At 27.6% G+C, this 20449-nt stretch overlaps 1 protein-coding gene across 1 annotated transcript in view; it reads left to right on the top strand.

Annotated features, from left to right (window-relative positions):
• LOC129964131 (tetratricopeptide repeat protein 39B-like) overlaps nt 1–20449 on the top strand; it is a 98934-nt gene that overhangs the window by 61912 nt on the left and 16573 nt on the right. Inside the window, exons 9-14 of the mRNA XM_056078822.1 lie at nt 4257–4368; nt 8426–8493; nt 9758–9817; nt 11964–12055; nt 13149–13319; nt 17552–17669. Of these exons, the coding sequence (XP_055934797.1) occupies nt 4257–4368; nt 8426–8493; nt 9758–9817; nt 11964–12055; nt 13149–13319; nt 17552–17669 (621 nt within the window). The remainder of the gene's footprint in view (nt 1–4256; nt 4369–8425; nt 8494–9757; nt 9818–11963; nt 12056–13148; nt 13320–17551; nt 17670–20449) is intronic.

Here is a 20449-nt window from a genome sequence, read left to right as displayed (position 1 = left end):
GAAATAATGAAAGTTATTCGTGAAAAAAATTCAATTTAAACACAATTTATTTACAAGTTATGAATTCTAAAACATTCTTCGGTGAAGAAAGCAGAAAATTTGAATAATCGATATTTATATTCTACTCAGGCTCTAAATGACACTGAAAATTGTGTGTTTGTAGAACAATAATGATCTCACGTTCTTTTCCACCTCGAATTCGTTAATGCAGAATCGTTAAGACGAACACGAATGCCATCCTTTACAAGACACGAATTCTGTTCGATTTTTCAAAGATGGATTCAGAACCGAATTTTTCCCGAAAAGATCACACTAAACACTGAAATTCAAACCATCTGCTAGACAAGACGAGGAAAAAAGAGATTTAATTCGATTTAGATCATTGAACACTGAGTTCATTCTATTTAATTGAGGTTTGAAATGGGCCGCTCATTCGCTAGACTGAATCTTTATCACACAGATTTTCATCTGCAACACGGTAGCTGTTTGAAAGGAAAAAAAAATCGTTTGAAAATAATTTCGAGTTAATATGAATTGAAGCGAACTTGGGATAAAAAATAATAAGGAATAAAATATGAATGAATCGGAAGATTAACTGAATAAAATTTATTTATGTAAATAAATTGTAGTATTTTCTTTGGTTACATCTGTTTTCTTTGATCAAGTTCAATGCGGATCTCGCAGAAAAATATGAATATTTAATAGTTCCGGAACCGTAAGGCGGAAATAATTATAAAGTGCTAACACGGAATTTTTTCGAAAGGCTTTCTGATATTGGTTATTTATTTAAGCCTTATCTGTTTCTTAATCGAAAAGAATTCGAAGCAATTACTGAAACAATCTTTAAGATTACAAACCCAAAATGCAAGAAGATGCGAAATTCCTACAATGTTTAGGATTTTTAAAATTATATTTAATATTTGTGATATAATCATGGCGTATTATCATATGTCTATAGGTTCGATTTTGAAAGAAAATTAAAGCAAGTATACCACAAAACGTTTCTGTTGTAAAACTATTTAGAACATATGTATGGCATCAAAGAATGAATATATTTTCTATTTAGAACGGCCATTAGATTAACTGCTAAACGGACATACGGAGAAAAATGGCGTTCCGCTTTTATTATTAGTATACACAAATCCAGATAAATAATGGCTCGGCAATTTAAAAATTAGCAGTACTGCAAAAAATATATTCTAAGAAATAATAACTTAAAAAAAAGATACTATAACCTTAAATAGCCAAAAAATTTTAATTTCAAATACACATATGAAGTTTGTTGTATTTTAAAAGATAAAAGTATCTGAGTCTTTTACCGTATGTGTACGGCCATCTTTGTCCAGTCATCTCGATTTTACTCCAGAAATATACATAAAAAAACGTGTATATACATAATATGTAACGTCCATCATTTTTTACGAGTGATCATTTATAACAGTTGATCCCCCCCAAAAATCTTCACCTTAATAATGTTTTAAAAAGTAGCTCAAGTACCTTTTTTTATTTTCTCATATATAAAGTATAGAGGAAATATTTTAATCAGAAAGTATTGTACGAAAATTGTAATTGTCAAAAAATGCGATTCCAATATTTTGACGAATCTCCAAGTTTCAGACAAGGTAGGTAATATTTGGTATATAGGTTTATCTCTAAACTATAGATATATAAACTCATATAGAGGCATAAACGCAATGACTTAAATCAATGAAATTCGGGATATTATCCTGTGATTACAGCTGCAGTTTTATGTCAAATTTTGGTGCCAGACGACCATCAAAAAGTTGTCCAAAATACATATTCTCGCAATGGATTCGGTAAAAATGTCAGATTCTCTCCAAAAATCTATATTTCTTAACTATCGTTCACCAATTTCATTTATGTTAGTTATTCTGGATTATACCCAGGATCACAATTTTATGTGGATGAAGGGAGATTAGACTTTTAAATACATGCGAGAAAGTCAACCAATCGTGCAGTCAGCTTTCATAGGCTGCACGATGAATTGTGCCGGCTTACGTTTTTTATACTTATTGGTTCATTTCTAGTCCAATTTCTATGATTTTTTTTCTACACCCTCGAAATTGTGGTAGGGTATGTTAAAAAATATTGCAATTTTTTTTAATTAGGAAAGAAAATTGTGCTAAAAACTGACATGATCTGAAACGCTAATTTTTTAAATATTAAAATAGTTTTGAAATGTTTTTGTACAATATTAAGTTGTAAAATCAATGAGAAAAGATGTTAAAATCCCCCCCCCTCCTAAAAAAGATTTAATAAAAGAAAATTAATTAAAATTTTGAAAAACATTTTCTTAGCAAGCATCCATCCAAGAAATCTATTAATTAATCTATTATTTAATTAAACCAAATTAATCTGTCAAATTTGGTTGATCTAGTTTCGATTATTAGCTCCTCAAAGCGTGTCGTAAGGATTTTTATCACGTGTGAGAAAATATACGGATAATTATCATGCTTATGATATTGTTTAGATATAAATCATCAAATGGATGAAGTTCGGAAATTTTGATAATCTGCAATTGTTAACAGCTCAATATTGAATGTACTCTCATAATCAACGCACATACCTTCCTTAATTCATACAGAGACAATATCCAGAAAATCATTGAATCTAATTTGAATTTATTTAAACTCAGACAGCAGGATTGGGGCATGCATTTGTGTTCGGTGTTGATTTTGCTTGAGTAAGCATATTTACATTAGACCGTGTGATTTATAATTTGCGTTAATTAACGTAAACTAAACTACAATGTTAAAATGAGATACTGTACTCTGTTGTCTCTATACTGTATGAGATACTGTAACTGTTGTCTCTAATTTCCATGAAGTATTAATGTTAATAAATCATTTCATTCGTCTAACTATCCGTTTCATTATATAAGAATGTTTCTTCTACTTTACAATGAATCAATGAATATTAATACATTTTTTTAATGCTTAATTAATCGAAAATTCTCAAAATAGTATTTTATTCATGAAGCTGAAAATATTTAAAAATATAGAAAAAAAGGCTACCATTTCATCTTTTGCTGCAGTGGCAAGACAAAACTGTTATCATATCATTAACGTAAAATATTCTTTCCTTTTCCTAGTTACTTTTGTATTGTTCCAACAGTTTTTTCAAGAAACACATGTGAATTCTATTTTTGCTAATGTTTATTCTCTACTTTAGCAGTGAAAGAACATTTGTTCACTAGTATTTGAAAAACTTTTTTTTTCAACACGAAAAGATTTCAAAAATAAAAGAGGAAACAATCTACGTCTGTCATCTGTTAGGAACGTTATTCCTTTCTTCGATTTGATTTTCTAGCTGCATTAATACGAATATAGAACGTTTTTTTAACGTTCGCATTGCTTTTACTTATATTGACATATTTAAAATCTTACCTAGCTTTGTTTATTGTCGTTGCAATTACTGGTTTAAATGCAGTGCTCCTTAAATACAGTTCCTTAACTACTTTCTTTTATTATACATTTCATTGGCTACAATGTACAAAAATTTAACCATTTAAAATTTAAAAAGAGCTGCTGTAATTTGATAGTAGGAGGGAAAAAAAATGTTCTATTTTAGACCTCCTCTCCCCTTTTTTGACCGAAACAATTCGTCATTCGCTAAAATAATCATTAGATGGCAGTTTTACATTTAATATAAATTGCAGCAGATCATTAAAATAAATACTTTTGATTACTTAAAATTAAGGAAAACAAATGTATGGAGTGAACCGTGACAGTGATTTACGTTATTTTTGGAATATACAAACATGGCGGAATAAAGTTGTTTTGTATTTATCAAGTTTGATTCTATTTGGAAAATAATAGATATCAACCCTTATTGCTATAAATCGCTGAACTATAAATAACTCTATATAAGTATAAGTGTTCTTTTATTTTTATTTCATTATTTAGAGGAAGCGTTTTTATTTTTTGATTTGCATTTTGTAAATAAACCAGTTTTTAATAAAATTAATTGCATTTATGTTGATACTGTTGATAAGTTTTCTAAGCGTTAATACATTTTAGTATTAAAGAAAAAATATTTATTCCGTTTGCAAACGATATTTTTCTTTATAAATTCAATATTGATTCAGCTGATTTAATATTTTGTTTTAATATCAAACGATATTTTTTTTTAATGTAAATCATATTAAGTTATTTCAATAGCTTTGAATATGAATGATTCATCTTAAAATGGTCTGCCTCTGGCATAAAATTTATTTTCTTCATTTTTTTTCTTAGGAAACAGGTCTTCAGTATATGTATGATTCAGTTGCCTTGGACGGCTCGCTTCGTTCACCTTTGACAGCTTTGTTTCTGCTTTGTTACAACACAATCATCACTTATTTGTTCGGTAAATATTGCTATTTGATATTGATCTTAAATGAATTTTTATTTTAATTAATAACCTTGAAATTCTGGGACGTTAATGTTGCAGATATTTCACCAGCTAATGAAAGCATATTGATCTTTGTTTAAACGGTAAATTGCAAAATCTATTATGTAATATTGTAATAAATTATTCGGCGAAATAAATTTAGTATGAATAAAGAAACTACAGTTAAGAAGAGAATTTATGTTTTTATAAAGTAGTTGTTACAGATGAAATACTTACAAATTAGATGAAAATTTATTACAATCTCTAAAGATGAATGTAAGGTCCAAATGCCAATTTCAGATACCTAATTTTCTGCGATTTTCATGAAGAATTTTTAAATTAATTTTCAATATTAAAGTCCCGTTTAGAGGCAATTCGAGAAATGTTTCCCGAGTATCTCTTAATTTATGGCCATTACCTGATAACAAGAATGATACCTGAGTCAATAATCCCACTGTTTGCTTTTGATGGCATATTTAGGTAGAATTTTGGTGCAATTGAGTTCAGACTTTTAATTCTAGAGAAACGAAACTTAGACTTCACCACACATTCTCAAATTCTGATTCTGATTCAACATTCTGATTATTAAGAACAACATGTGAGATTTCATTATTAAATTTTTATTCTTGTTCTCGAAATTTATCTCAGAGAAAATAAACTTCAGCTGTCTTCTGAATGTGTATAAAAAAGCTTTATTTTTCTTTTATTCTCTTATCTATCATAATGATACTGCTTACATTGTTCTCTTCTTTACCTCTCATGAAAAGATACACACGAGTGGAGGCAGAAACGTTATTAATGCCACTTCCTCTTTTCGGTAATCAGGTTGCTAAAGGATTGGTGAAAAAAATAGTTCTTCTATCTCATTATAAATGACAGCTTAGCATACTCTTGTAGAAAACTACTCAGACAATGAATTTAATCTCCGTAAACGATCATTCCAAAACCGTGGATATTTTAGGTATGAGTATACTATTTTGCAGTAGTTATTTAATTTTTAAAAACCTACATATATTTCTAAAATTAAAGAAAAATCTAGATTATTAAATACGGAACACAGTCAGTAAACTGAGTTGCAAGAGTATCATTCTTTCGTTTAAATCCTAACTAATAATTTATTTTGAAAACGCGGAAATAAATATAGTAATATTCAAAAGTTTATGATTAAACTTTTAACATCCAAACTTACATTTATTGTTCGAAGAATTGTAAGTCCATGGTGAAGAGTTCATGGTCATGTGTACAAGTGTATCAATTTCTTGTTGGAATTGAGAGAGGAAAACGCATTTAAAGTACAAATTCGATTTTCGGATACTATTAATCCCGCAATAACTCGCCAAGGATGTCGCAATAGATTCAGTAAAAAAGCTAAATTCGCGCCAAATGTTAATATTTTGTAATTATCGTACGCCAATACTTAGCAAGGCGTTCTCTGGGCTAACAAGTTTATTACGAGAAAGATTTAGGGATATTACTCCCACTGATTTGCTTCTGTAAATACTAATGTAAGAGCTTATTATAAAATGAGAAAACTTGTATGTATGTTCTAATAGCAATTGTTACACTTTTTCTTCAATCAAACCTAATATTGTTACCGCTCTTGAATCAACTGTTTTATGCGTGCTTTTAATGATATTTCTAAATAAAATGTGAATCCATGGAACATTATATTTATAGTTATTATTTTCCACAAATATCCTTGGTACCAAATATATATTTGCTGTTTTTGCGACTGTTGCGAAATTTCTTAATCTACTAACAATAATTTACAATTTTTAATCAGATATAATTTTAATATATAATTTTTATTATCAGAAATTTCTAAACACCTGCGCGCGCACACACACACACACACACACACACAAAACACGCATTTTTTTATTTTAGAGTTAAGCTAATAATCTGAAAAATAAATAGCTTTTAAATTAAATTTTTAAATACAGAACTTTTTAATAAATAAGCATATACGATGCATGAACGCATTTCACACAAAAACACGACCGACCGCAATCTTATTCTTATTTCGTATCACGCATATATAGTAGATACATTTAATATTCTAATTCTTTTTAACAAATATAATTAAGAAGTTACTTTTTAAAATTACATATGAAACATACGGATGTTTTATATTAAATTTATTAGTAAATCTTTTTTGATATTAATATATACAATTTATTTAAAAAAAGTCTAAGAAATTACGTCTTTTCCTTTCAGAAAAACAAAAATCATTCATTTCTCATTTAAATCGCTGAAATCTCCACTCTTTTACGAAGATCACACTTGTTACATTCAAATTTCTAGGTTAGTCGTGAAACACAAAAATGTTACATAACACTGGCCCAGTCATTTCAGTAGACAACCTGGCAACCAATATATTATCTAACATTTTGCAATCTGTGTGAACTTGAACTTCAACGCGGTACTTTTTCTACCTTCAACAAGACCCTGAGGGTTTGACCCGTAATGGGCCTCCGGTCCACTTACAGAGAACAACTTCTCTGTTTAGCGGGTCAATCTACTAGATCTTTCTTGGCACGATAAGTTATTAGAGTCATGTTGTATCTACAGGTTTCACTGTCATAAAGTAGCTCGAAGATAGAGCTATTAGAATTGGTACTTGTTTGGATTGGTAGAAGCCTCATTATGCCAGAGCTGATTATGCCGATGCAACATTCCGAAATTATCTTGCCTTAAGGGTGGACCTTTTCTGAATTACAATATGTAATGCAGATTTTCTGATGGCAACAGTGGAAGAAACAGAAAGTTTCGTAGCTTGATAGTTAAATGTTTGTTTTTCTGTAGAAAAATCAGGTGGTTAATAAGTAATAAAACTTTAAAAATTGTTTAGGTTTTTGTGGTTAGCTCTCATTTTGCTGCTATAAGTTATTAAGAATTGTTGAAAAAAATTTTTTTTTTAAATTTCTGAAGCTAATAAAAAGTTTAAATTTAGTTGCTCAGTAACTATATTTTTTATAAATTAATCAGAGTTGATTTATGTACAAACTTAAATTAAATTCTTGATTAAAAAATTATTACCAATGATATGTTACATTATTTTGTATTTAAAAAAATGTCTGCTGAAAATATTTTTTAATCAACTCATTAATCATATATATAATACTTTTAATCAATCAATCTGTCATATATTAAAAAAAATAAAAAATAGAAATAAAAATTTTCTTTAGAACTAGCAATTTGTTTATGTGTAGATTATTTTTATGCATTTATCTGTAGAAAAATCAATTGCATATCTTAAAGAAAGCTTCAATTTTGTTTGTAATTCCATATTGTTATTACTGAAGCAAGAATTATATCTTGGTTTTTAAATTGAAAGATTCTACCTTTTATGCAATAGAAATTGTTTTTTGAAACGTAAATATACAAATGAAGATTCTGACATTGTGTTTATGTAAATACAGAAGTACAATTCAAAAACAAAAGGTTTGTAAATACAAATAAATAAATAAAAGTTTATTTTTAATTTTTATTAATTTATTAATTGAACGTGTAGCCATTTGGCTACACGTTTTTTATTTCCATTTATAAGCTTCACATGACTTCACATGGGAACAATGTTGTATGGAAATATTTTTTTAAAATCCTTTTTGATAAACATTTGTTGAAAAGACCAATGGAAACAATGGTACTAGTATTAGATTTAAACTGGAAACTTGGAAAAATACCAAGATGGCTCTTATATGAATAATTCTAATTACCATTAAAATACTATCAAAATATTTGTTTGCATTGTAAAAATTATATTAACAAAAAAGAGACTTTTATTTTTATTGCAAAATTGTTATAATGTTATTTGTATCACTAAGATATTATTTAAATCATAATATAGCCATTTGGAACATTTTAATTTAAAAAAGTTTCAAGAAACAATTAATGATAAATATTTTTAAATAATTTTTCTAAATTATATGTAGCTATTTAAAACACATATTTTTTTCCGTAAAAACAACAACAAAAAAACATGCGTTTGAGGGCTAAAAAATTGAACTGATATTATTTCCAATTTCTTTAGGTTTGGCTGATGGGGATTTGGTGTCTTCTGAATTCATAGTGAAAAATATGTTGAAGAAATATCCAAGGGTATAAAACATTTAAACTCTTTCCTACCTCCAATGTTTACTAACGAATTTTCAAAACCTATTTGTACAGGGTGATTTTTTTAAAAAAAAGTCGATGTATATTTTAAGAATTTGTTTATCATTCATTATGAGAAATTCTGAAATTAATTATTTTAATCATAATAAACAGATAATTACTCGAATAGATAATTTAATATAACATGTTACAAATATTTACGATAAATAAAGTTTTGCTGATTCTTTATGCATATTTAATCATGTATTAACAAAAAAAATTTCTTTAAATATAATGTACTTTACAAATACATTGTGTATTTGTAAAGTATTTCATTGCATATTTGAAAGGACAGGAATCTAATAGTATTTCATAACAATAAGCATTGGAATAATGATAATTTTAAACATATTTCATTAAATTTCATAATGATGTTAAACTTCAATTTTTTATAGTAGTCTGAATTCCCCCCTTTGAATGCCAATAAAACATTATTATAATGTCGTCTCTAATTCTTTTTGGTCAAATCGAAATTAAAATTTTAAAAATTTAAAAATTACTTTTATACCGAAATGTTTATTTATTAGATACGCTCGTTTTCTGTGCTTACGTATCGGTTCTTTTTTATAAGGCAATGCATTCAGTAAAATAAATAAATAAATCCTGTGAGCTCGTTAGATGTAAATTAAGTGGTTTATTTCGAATGTTTTTTTAATACAATTGTTTTATATTATGTGTTAAGATTATTTATTTATCTAACAGAAAAATTATTTTTAAGCTATAATTATTAGAATTTTATTCTTTAAATTTATTTACCATTTACATTTTTATTATGGATTAACTATTAAAATTGTTAAAAATTAAAAATGAATCTTTACTGCCATTTTCAACTGAAAGATTTTTTTTTCACTTACTTATCAGTATCAGTATAAACTCAGTATAAAAACTTATACTTAGTATCAGTTTTTCTTAATTTTAATATGCGGAAAAATTTTAGTTTAGCATTAATATTGCATATAATTATATCTCTATTGTAAACATGTTAACTCTGTTCTACTATAGTTTATAAACTAGAAAAATAATGAATTTTCCTTGCTTTCGGAATGATGCATTTCTGTTTTAACATAAGCTGCTTTTTAAAATTTATACATATGCATTTTTGCTTTCTTAAAACTAAAATATTCTATGTTTGTATGTTTATAGTTGCTTGAAATAATATATTTATATCTAATTTATCGAATTTCATAAACTTATTGAATCTAATTTTCAGGGCGCTTTGTACTTATTCCTTTATGGTCGTCTGTTAGAAGTCAAAGGGGAGTTCGATCAGGTAATATAATTAAAAATATTGATTGTATTAATCGATTTTTATGTATGTGAAGTATAATCATCAGCATTTTTTTTTCTTGGCTTAAAAAACAGTGGGGCTGTTTTTCCTTCTATTTTCTTAAATACAGTAAGTAGTTGCTGCTTGTTGTGATCACGGATGTAGTGATCTGTGGTGAAAGCTTATAAACCAGTTAACAACTACGCTGCACGAGCAATTGCTTTTGTATCATGGTCATGTTACTGGACTTCGAACCACCAGGTCTCAGGTTCTATCCTCGCACATACAAATTCGCCACATTGGTGATCTCGGACGATGAACCTTCAATTTTCGTACAGCTGTTGTGGCGCCATCTCTACCCGCAACCAAAGTCGTCAGACTCACTTGACACAGCAACAGCATCAGCAACCACTCACCCACACACGCTAGCCATAACGCTTGGGGCTACTCAAATGGATACAGGCACATTAGAATCAACAGCTAATTCATTACCACTCAACAGACATATCGTTCGTCTCACCTCCGACTCACTGGAGGGGGAGTCTGTAGTGAAAGAGTATAAGCCAATTAACAAGCACGGGCAATTGTTTTTGTATCATGGTCATGTTACTGGACTGCGAACCACAAGGTCCCAGGTTCTATCCTCGCGCATCACAACCCTCCACAGATAATTCATTTTTACTGTTCAAATTAGCGAGGGACGGATCTCCCGTATTTAAATACACAGAACATTTATCGGTTCTAGTAATCAACAATTCATAAGTAGTGTTCAATTTCGATAGCCATGTGGATCGTCTTATTAGGACCAATCAAAAGTTAGCAGTACTTTCCAAAGAAGATTATGAGACTTGCTTAAATATTGACATAAATTGAAAGAACAACTAAAAGACCTACAGAAGGAGCAATGTGCCATGAACAGTTAAATCAGAGAGAAGATTACACACAGCGTGAGGACACTATCGATGAAAAAGAGCCAAATGAGAAACCACCATCAGCCCACGAAACCTTCGACTCTCGGAAAAGATCAGTCAAATACCGTGCATAATCTTTCATGAACATTATTCATACGAAAGGTTTATCTATAATGCTTGATATTTGAAATCTATATAACTTTTTAAGAAAGTATAAAAAAATGCAATATGAATGAATATTTTTCCTTTCTATACATTGTGCCAATTTTTCTTTTTTTAATTAAAACAAATGAATAATTTGAATGATGTTGCATGATTTTTTTTTCTGATATACTTGTATATTTATAAAGTTATATTATTTTTAAAACACTTTGCATGTACTGATCATTCAAACGTAGTAATCATTTTGGCTTCGACCAAAAGTATATATAGTGAAGTATGTATTTCTTATATAAGTATATAAAGCTTCTAGATTCAGCGATATTTCGGTGTCCAGTTTTTTGACAATCGTAATGCTTTATCTTTTGTTTACAAGCATATCAAAATGGCTTGTTTTATAACATATACAGATGAGAGAGAATTCAACTAATAAAAATAAATTTTATTTTGCAATTGTTTAAAAAATAACTATGTATTCATAAAATAAAAAAAAAGCAATTTATATAATAATAATATTCATGCTTGAAATATAAATTATTTGTTAACTAATAAAAATACCTACTGAAGACAATTTATATTAGTTTCAGAGGAGAATTAAATGATTCCAATCTTGTAAAGATCGTCTTGATTAAAGTATTGTAAACATAGATCACATTTGCTCCAAAAGATACACAGTTTAGCTTTTTTTCCTTTAATCTCTTTGACTTATGGCTCTCTTAACTGATAAATTATACTTCTTTTGGCATAGTTTTGATGTTGCCATATTTAATTAGCGAAAAAATTAACCACTCTTTTAAAACAATTGAAAGGTTAAATTTACAACTGAAAGCATTCTAATCGTAGAAAAGAAGATTTTAATTACTCAAAGTGTCAATATCATTCATAAATTTTTTTAAAACCCCCTCCCCTCCCCAAAAATACCATCATCTGTCATTCATTGAACTTAATGTTCCCGAACTTGTACTTTAGTTATAAAAAAAAGATGTTTTTGAAGTATAATATTAATTACTATGATTTTTCTAAAATTATTTTTGTTAAAATTTAGGCTTTATTTAATTAAGTATTTTATTGCGTTTCAGTCAATCAATTTACTGCTCGATTCCTTAACGGTTCAAGACACATGGCGCCAAATGAGGAATTTAGGATCTTGGGAAATAATGTGGTGTTACAGGTAAAATAAGAATTAAGTATAATTGAAACTCAAATGTAAATATTTTAATATGATTTCATTGGAATCAGATATGCTCAAAATTTAAGAAGAGCAGAAAATTAATTTAAACTTATTTCATTATTTATTAGAAAATAATTGTCGCGAATAAGATAATTAATAATTTTTCGTTTTCATTATTCACGTTTCTCAGAATGAAATCATAATCATGCAAGTAACGAATAATTTAGTTACAGGAATTTTTATCCATATATTTAATATGCGCTTTTTTTTTCTGATTAGAATCTTTTTTTGAGTTAATAAACTTTTTGGTATTTTATATAGATTTTTTTGATAGTACTCTTTATAAATCATTAAAACATTTGTTAATTGTTTCTGTAGATGATCATAGATCTGCTGATTGAGAAATTAAGAAGAAGAAATTGATGTTACTTTTAATGATTCAGACAGCTTTTAATAATATTGTCATGATATAAAAAAACAACTTTAATGTAGTTAAAATGTTTAAGTTATTTAATATCTTTATTATAGCATTAGTGAATTGAAAAATACATAATAACAAGGGATATATTCTGTGAAACTGTGTTCTTATAGATTTTAGTTAAAAATTTTTATCTTTATCTTTCAATCTTTTTAAATATGAAACACATGTCTTGAAATATTCAGAAATGTATCTTAAAGCATACACAACGTTTCGTAAAAGAAAAAAATTCCACTCAGATGGAATTTTAGAAATTTAGTAAAGATTTGAAAAATAAGACTACAGGTAAAAAAAAAATCAATTTTTTTTCCTAAGAAGATTTGGAACATTGATTATTATAAATTTTTAAATTTTCCATGGAGAAAAAAAAAATCTAAATATAATTTTGCTTTATGTTGGTATTGAATGTTTTAGAATCACATCACTGATAATAATGTGGGACTTAAGAAAAAAGATTAATAAAAAGAAAATTGTCAAAATGAAATCGTTTACTGAAAAATTGGAAGAACGAGTCAAATTTATAACTAATTTTTCTGCTAGCAAATGCAAAATATACTTTTTTTTTTTAAATTTTCATTCAAAGAATGGAATTATATTTTTTCTTTTTCATTCTAGTTTTAAATTCGAATGGAAGAATGCCCAGAAATATCTGGATTTCTTAAGAAAAGAAAGCCGCTGGTCTCCAGCCATCTACACCTATGCTTACGCCCTCACTCTCTACATGCAATATCTGGAGGGTGGACGAACAGACAATGAAAGTTTAGGGGAGATTCACGACTTGATGAAGTGAGCGTAATATTCTCATATATATATATATAAAAAAATCCTGAAAGAGAAATAATCAGATTTTATTTCATTTCATCATTTTTTTTTTTTACATTTAGATTCTTGTTTTAGAAAATTTTAGTGCATTACAAAATGCAGTACTTACCTTATAATATGAAAATATAACCCTTTACATTCGGAAAAGTAATTTTATGCATAATTATTCTCCCTAATACTTACCTTGTTTAGTGCTCTGAGAAATAAAAATATATATTTGTTTCGTTGAATTTCCCTGAAAAAGTAATCTACATCTTTTTACAACTTTGTTGGCAATTTTAAAAATAAATAAATAAAACGTCGAAATGATTCACTGTTTTTAATGATGAGCGACAGTCACCATACGAGTGAAAAGGGTTAATATATATATATATATATATATACACACACAAAAGTATTAAAAGCAAGTTAATAGGAAAATCAAATAGGTAATAATTTTTAGTTGCGATTTCGAAACTGTTTTGTTTCGTTTTCATTTTAGTTCCGTTTTCAAACCATTTCTTACTTTAGATTGGTTGTATATATATATATATATATATATATATATATATATATATATATATATATATATATATATATATATATATATATATATATATATATATATATATATATATATATATATATAAATTTTTAATTACTATACATTTATATATATTTCATTTTTTTTAGTACAATGCTGTGATTTTTAATTACTGGCTTTATTGAAAATATATTCACAACACTTTTTGTATCTATTGATAGAAGATGACAGTTTAATATTTTTAGAAAATAAATTCGTTTTGAACTAAAATCCTAACTTTTTGTTAATAAATTGCAGTCTCACTATAAAACTGAAATTACATTTAAAGTGGTATATAGTGATATCATCATCATATTCTTCCGATGAACGTTCTATATGAAATTTAAAGATGCAGAGAACCTTAATATTAACGAATAAAAAAATGATGAAAGCTAAAATTTTATTTTGATAGTTATTATTCTAAGCTATTAATATAAAACTTTACAATGAAAGCATATTTGTGATGCTACATCCATTTCCCCAAAATTATTTCAACGATTATTCAAAACTGCAACATTGAAGAACCCTTTAGTTTGCTTTTATTTCGGTAGATGGCAGCAGAGAGCGAATCAGTATTGAATGATTTGAAAACTTTGAGAGAATGTATCGACAGGGCAAAAGTTTTGTGCCAGAAATTATTTGGTAGTTAAAATGTCTTTAATAATGGTAAAAACTTTGTTTATACTATCGTGATTTGTTACATTAAGGTTATTAAAAAATAATTTTTCTAAAATTAAATTTATTATGAGAGGTATATGTTTTCTTTTTCAGTTATAATTGTATTTCAAAAAATCTCCTAGTTAAGCAATTTTAATTCCTTATCCGTATCATTGTAAAGGAATTTGTTATGACAGGTTGATGATACTGCAGTTAATAATCTTTGATTTTAAATTATCTGAAATATATATTTATTACCAAAGCATTGCGTAATATGGTGCAAATCCTAATCAATGAGTTGAAATCTGTAGAAATTATCAGTTTTATTTCCTTAATTTAACATTTTTTTCAATAAATAAATTATGAATATAGCTATAAAATGGCTCATATTAATATAGATAACAAATTGCTGAAATATTAAGATCCCGTGATTCTTCTTAAATTTCATTTTTCATTGCATTAGCTTGCTTTGGCTGTTAACGATTCATACGAAATGTATTAGAATGTTATTTACTGTCATTTCTTTATTTAAAAAAATAATATGTACTAAAGAGCCGTTTTTAATCATAGCAGCTTTTAATAGAATTCAAAATAAAAGTCTGAAGTACCATTTCGGTAAATAAAAGGAAACTTTCTTTTTTAAAATTGAAGAATGGCGGTGAATTCTCAGCAGAATATCTTTTCTTGCACTGTTAAAATTTAATTGCACATTATGAATAGAATGAAGCAATAAATAAGGAAATGACCACATAGTTAATAATTCATTCTAAAACGTTTACAGTTCATGGTAGTATTATTATAAAGATAAATCAAAATTTCCTTTATCCCAGAAAAAGATTGAAAACAATGACAAACCTGAGAAAGTGGTCCACCAAAAACTTTCACGCAAACTCTCTAATAAAGTTGCATTCCCAAAGAACGCCTTACATGGCATCGACGTACTACAGCTACTAAATTTTAAGCTTTGGCATGAATATAGCATTTTTACTGAATCTATCTTGTCATCCTTGGCGAGTTATTTGGCGATTAATCCCTAGCATGTTATCAATAGTATTCGAAAATCGAACTTGTGTTTTAGACACGTTTTTCCCAACTGATGAATAAAAAATTTTGCACAGAACTGCAATTGTAGTCACAAAATACTATATTTGATATATAGAAATCATTGTGCCGGCTCCTAGCATAGGGGTAGCGCATCTTCCACGTGATCCGGACGTCCTGGGTTCGAGTCCCGGTTTGGGCATGGTTGTTCTTCCGTTGCTCTATCTGTGAGATGTGTGAATGTGCCCTCCTGTAAAAAGGGGTTGTGCAAGCGAATGAGTGATGCGTGAGTAGCAAAGTCGTACTCTTGGCCCTAGTTGGCGCCACTATAAAAAACAAGAGGCGCTCCCCCACCGGCTTAAAATCGCTGTCTCCGTAACAGCGGGCTTGTCCATGGCAAGTGCTATAAGAAACAACAACAACAAGAAATCATTGTGTCTTTGAGTAATCATGTTTACATGCTTCTGAAAGTACAGACTGACAGACAGTCAATCCCGTGTTGGGCTTGGCTCGATTCTGGAAGGTATCTGGAATATAGATGTTAATTCAGTGTATCCAGTTTTATCAATCTGGCTCTTTTCATTTTATAATTATTGTATTAAGTTAAATTTGAACAGTCGGACAGACGGATTTCCTCTGAGCAAATTTTGCTCAAAATTTGATAGAAGCTTGCAACTTGGTATAAAGACCATATACCGAATTGTCTAGCTCAAAGCGTTAATGTGTTATCTTTGTCACAGACGAACGGAAATTTTGCCGAAATGTGTTTTTCTAACTCAGGGAGATCTAAAACGTGAAGGTACGTCAAAATCTCGTGTACAAATTTTTTGACGATTACTATACTTTCTCAATACTACGTATACGAAAAGTGAAAAAAAAAAAAGACTAAAAATAAAGAAAGAAATTAATGTTTGACGAGAGCGGAGTGAAAGCTTTATAACTATGTATATATCATAATACTGGGTGTTCATTAATTATTGTCGGGATTTCCGTCCCTAATAACTTTCGAGTAAAAAATATTACGCAAAAACCGATTACGTATTCGTAAATTACAACTCAAAGAATTTTATTAATGATAGTAAAGTGTAAAGCTTGCACAATTTGCACTTTGTATGCATTCAGCTGAAGGCGATTCTTTGAATTGTACTTTACGAATACATAATTCTTTGAGTTGTAATTTACGTATTCATAATTCTTTGAGTTGTAATTTACGTATTCATAATTCTTTGAGTTGTAATTTACGAATACATAATCGCCTTCAACTGAATGCCTACAAAGTGCAAATTGTGCAAGATTTACACTTTAATATCATTAATAAAATTCTTTGAGTTGTAATTTACGAATACGTAATCGGTTTTTGCATAATATTTTTTATTCGAAAGTTATGAGGTACGGAAACCCCGATAACAATTAATGAACACCCTGTATTTAATACATATATCATAGATAATCACATATTTTTATTAGTCACTTAATTCAACACTCTAAGAAATATTTCTCGGCGAGATCGCACAATAGTTGATTAATTTTCTTCATTAATTATCTGATTCTTAATGTAAAGAAATAGAAAGTATAGAGAGCCAAACTGCATCTAGCTAATTTACGCATCATCACAGTCATATGACAAATGTAAGCGCGCATATCATTGTACTGCATGTTGTCTTATTGTGAGTTGTATTGCAACGATCGTTTTCCTCCTACAAGATGCCCAGTGGATTACAAAATTAATTTAACTGGCGCATCTGATGTGTATCAGTCGAACATGAATTCATCTTTTAGGTTAGGTACTGTGGATTTTAACACTATGACTGAAGATTTAATAATTGACATTTCATTACCATAAGAATTTCATAGTAATAATAAGGATTTTAAAAAGATAATAATGATTTGAAAAAGTTTCAAAATCAATAATTTCACTTACATTCTTTTATTTTAGGAAAGTACCGAGTCTAAAGCAAAAATTGGCTGGAAAATCCTTCCCGCTGGAAAAATTTGTCGTCGCCAAAGCCAAGAAATTCGTTGATCAGAACGACAGACTTATTTTCCCTTTCTTCGTAAGTCATTAAATGTTATTCTGATATTATTAAATTTTACTTTGGAATAGAATATTTGGAAATTAAATTCCACAATTTATTGTGGATTCATTTAGTACCAAGCTAGGAAAAAAAATATTGAATATTTGACTTGAATAATTAAAAAAAATTATTGTATCAGATTTGTCATAAAATTTAAAATGTCTTCTTGTGTACAGTCGACCACCCGGCCACCATTGAACTTAGCGGTATCGACAGAATTTGTTTTGGCCGACTGCTGTAAATGTAAAAGGATTGCTGAGAATTTAAGATAATTGGAAAAGAATCATTTGGAATGTTTTTATCTTAAAAATAAGAATTGAAATCTAATATATTTTGGAATGATGGTCTAAAAATAAATTTAATTGAACCAGATATATTTTTTAATTGTAACAGTAATCGTTTATATTCCATTTATTTGAAACATTGCAAGAAATTTCAAAATAGTTTTCAACTCTAAGCATATCAAATTCAGTTAGTGGAAAGTATTTATTTGTATTTAAAATAGTCTTTTATATCTTATAGAAAATAATATATATATATATATATATATATATATATATATATATATATATATATATATATATATATATATATATATATATATATAAGTTGACATTAAAGACGAAAACTTAGCAAAATCAAAACAGTTTCATTATAAAATGTAAAATATCGATTTTCATTTTTTCCAAAAATTGCTAATAACAGATTCAGCATTACTTTCTGACGTTCAAAATATGATGTTACATTGTAATTCTTTTATAAAGAATGTCTATAAAAATTTATTCAATTAAAAAATAGTTAAGCATTTTTATACATATGTATGATGATGATTATTAGAAAGTTTGATGCATTGATTTTTATTGCTATTAGATTCATATCTTTTTAGCAATTAAATTTAAAATTTATTGACCTTTCAAAATCACCGTTGATTCTGATTCACATCAGAAAGTCCAGAATCTCTTTCGATATTAGTGGTGATTTGGTCTAATGATGATAGATTTTAGTTAAACCAGCTAAAAACATAATTTCTTAACTAATGAAGCCATAGACGGTTATTAAAAATAAATCATTTAAAAATTATTAAAAAATCATGTTTTCTAATTTTTTTACAAAGTCTTTCTATCATATATTATTATAAAGTCTCAATTTAAATTGTACATGATTCTTATGGTCATAGTAATTATGCCATAAAAGATTATGCAAAAGTTTCTTCCTTTAATTGCAAACCCTCTTTTCAAACAGTATAAACAGTAGAAATTTTATTTTTAAGATACTATTATTTCATCTTTAAAAGGATGAATTTTTTTATAACAATATTTACTCATTTCTTGAAATGGTAGAAGTCTGTATTTCTTTTACTGATAAATTTCTTTAGATATTTTCGGAACTTAAATATTATTTAATAATTAATTAAATTAAATTTCGATTTCATTCTAAAATAAATAATGAAGTTGTAAATGTTGAAAATAAATATAATTCTGCTGCAAATAAAAAAATAGCTTTTAAAAACTGTTTTTAATTAAAATTATTATGATTAAATAAAGCGTTTATTTAATGTTTCAAGGTTTTAAAGAAATGAGAATTTAAAAAAAAAATTACACTGGAAAAAATATATTTGTCAACTTATCAAGTGCTAGTGAAGACATATATAAAGTTTTCTATAAACTTTATAATTGGCGTCATAAGCTAAATTTTAACTATATTTCTCTTTCTCTTTATAAAATACACAATAAATTTTAATATATTATCCAAAAACATATTAAAATACAAAGCGAAGCAAATAATTTCAAATAGAAATAACTAAACTTTTGCATGCAGACGATAATTACTTAAAAAGAAAAATTCCATTGTTATTAATTTGATAAAAATCATCTGTAAATATTTATTTAAATCTTTTGCACTTCCGTTAAACGGATAATTTCACGAATCTTAGACATTCAAGCATAAATTGTAAAATAATATTTACGGTCTAATATATTTCTATAATAATGCATTTTGAAGGTGAAGGTTTATAATTTCTATCTTGTCATGTTTATGATGCTTATCCCCTTCTCCTTTCACTGTCTTTCTGTCAAAAGAGACAACGAATTAAAATCATTAATTAATTAGTTTGGAGGGGTTCGTGTTTATCCAGTTACTAAGTATTAAATTTTCTATTGAAAGGATAACGTTGAAATAATTTCTCATTAGATGAATATAGAATAAAGGATTCTTAATATTACGAGACTCGTGTTGTTTATCAAGCTAATTCAGTAATTTAAAATTTAAAATGAGAAAATATGTTGCTGTTAAGAATTCAGATCTTAAAATGTTGATTAGGTTTCTTTAAATATATAAAATAAATGTGATTTTACTCATTAAATTGCAAATAAACACAACGCGGATTAATCTGAAATTTAGAGATGACATTTGGTTCCCACTTTTGAAAGCAAATGGACAGAATTAGGGAAAACACCTTTAATTAGAAACAGAATATGAGAACGAAGTATTGAATTGCTTTTATTTTCTTATAAGGAAGCCAATTTAATGTTATGACAGTCACATGACAAACGCTAATACGCTTGTTCGGTTAATATTTTAGATAATGTTGCATTTACTGATGCAATGCGCTTGCGTAGCTCATTACTACCGAAAGAGAAATGCTACGTAATCACTGATTTACATTTCACCAAAATAGTAATAAGATGATAGATCAAAGAAGAGATAGTTATTTTTTATTAACTAATTTCCAGAAACATTTTATTTTCATTAACTTATTT

The sequence above is a fragment of the Argiope bruennichi genome, chromosome 3, assembly GCF_947563725.1.
Source record: "Argiope bruennichi chromosome 3, qqArgBrue1.1, whole genome shotgun sequence".
Taxonomy (NCBI): domain Eukaryota; kingdom Metazoa; phylum Arthropoda; class Arachnida; order Araneae; family Araneidae; genus Argiope; species Argiope bruennichi.
This window is presented reverse-complemented; position numbering and strand designations above follow the sequence as displayed.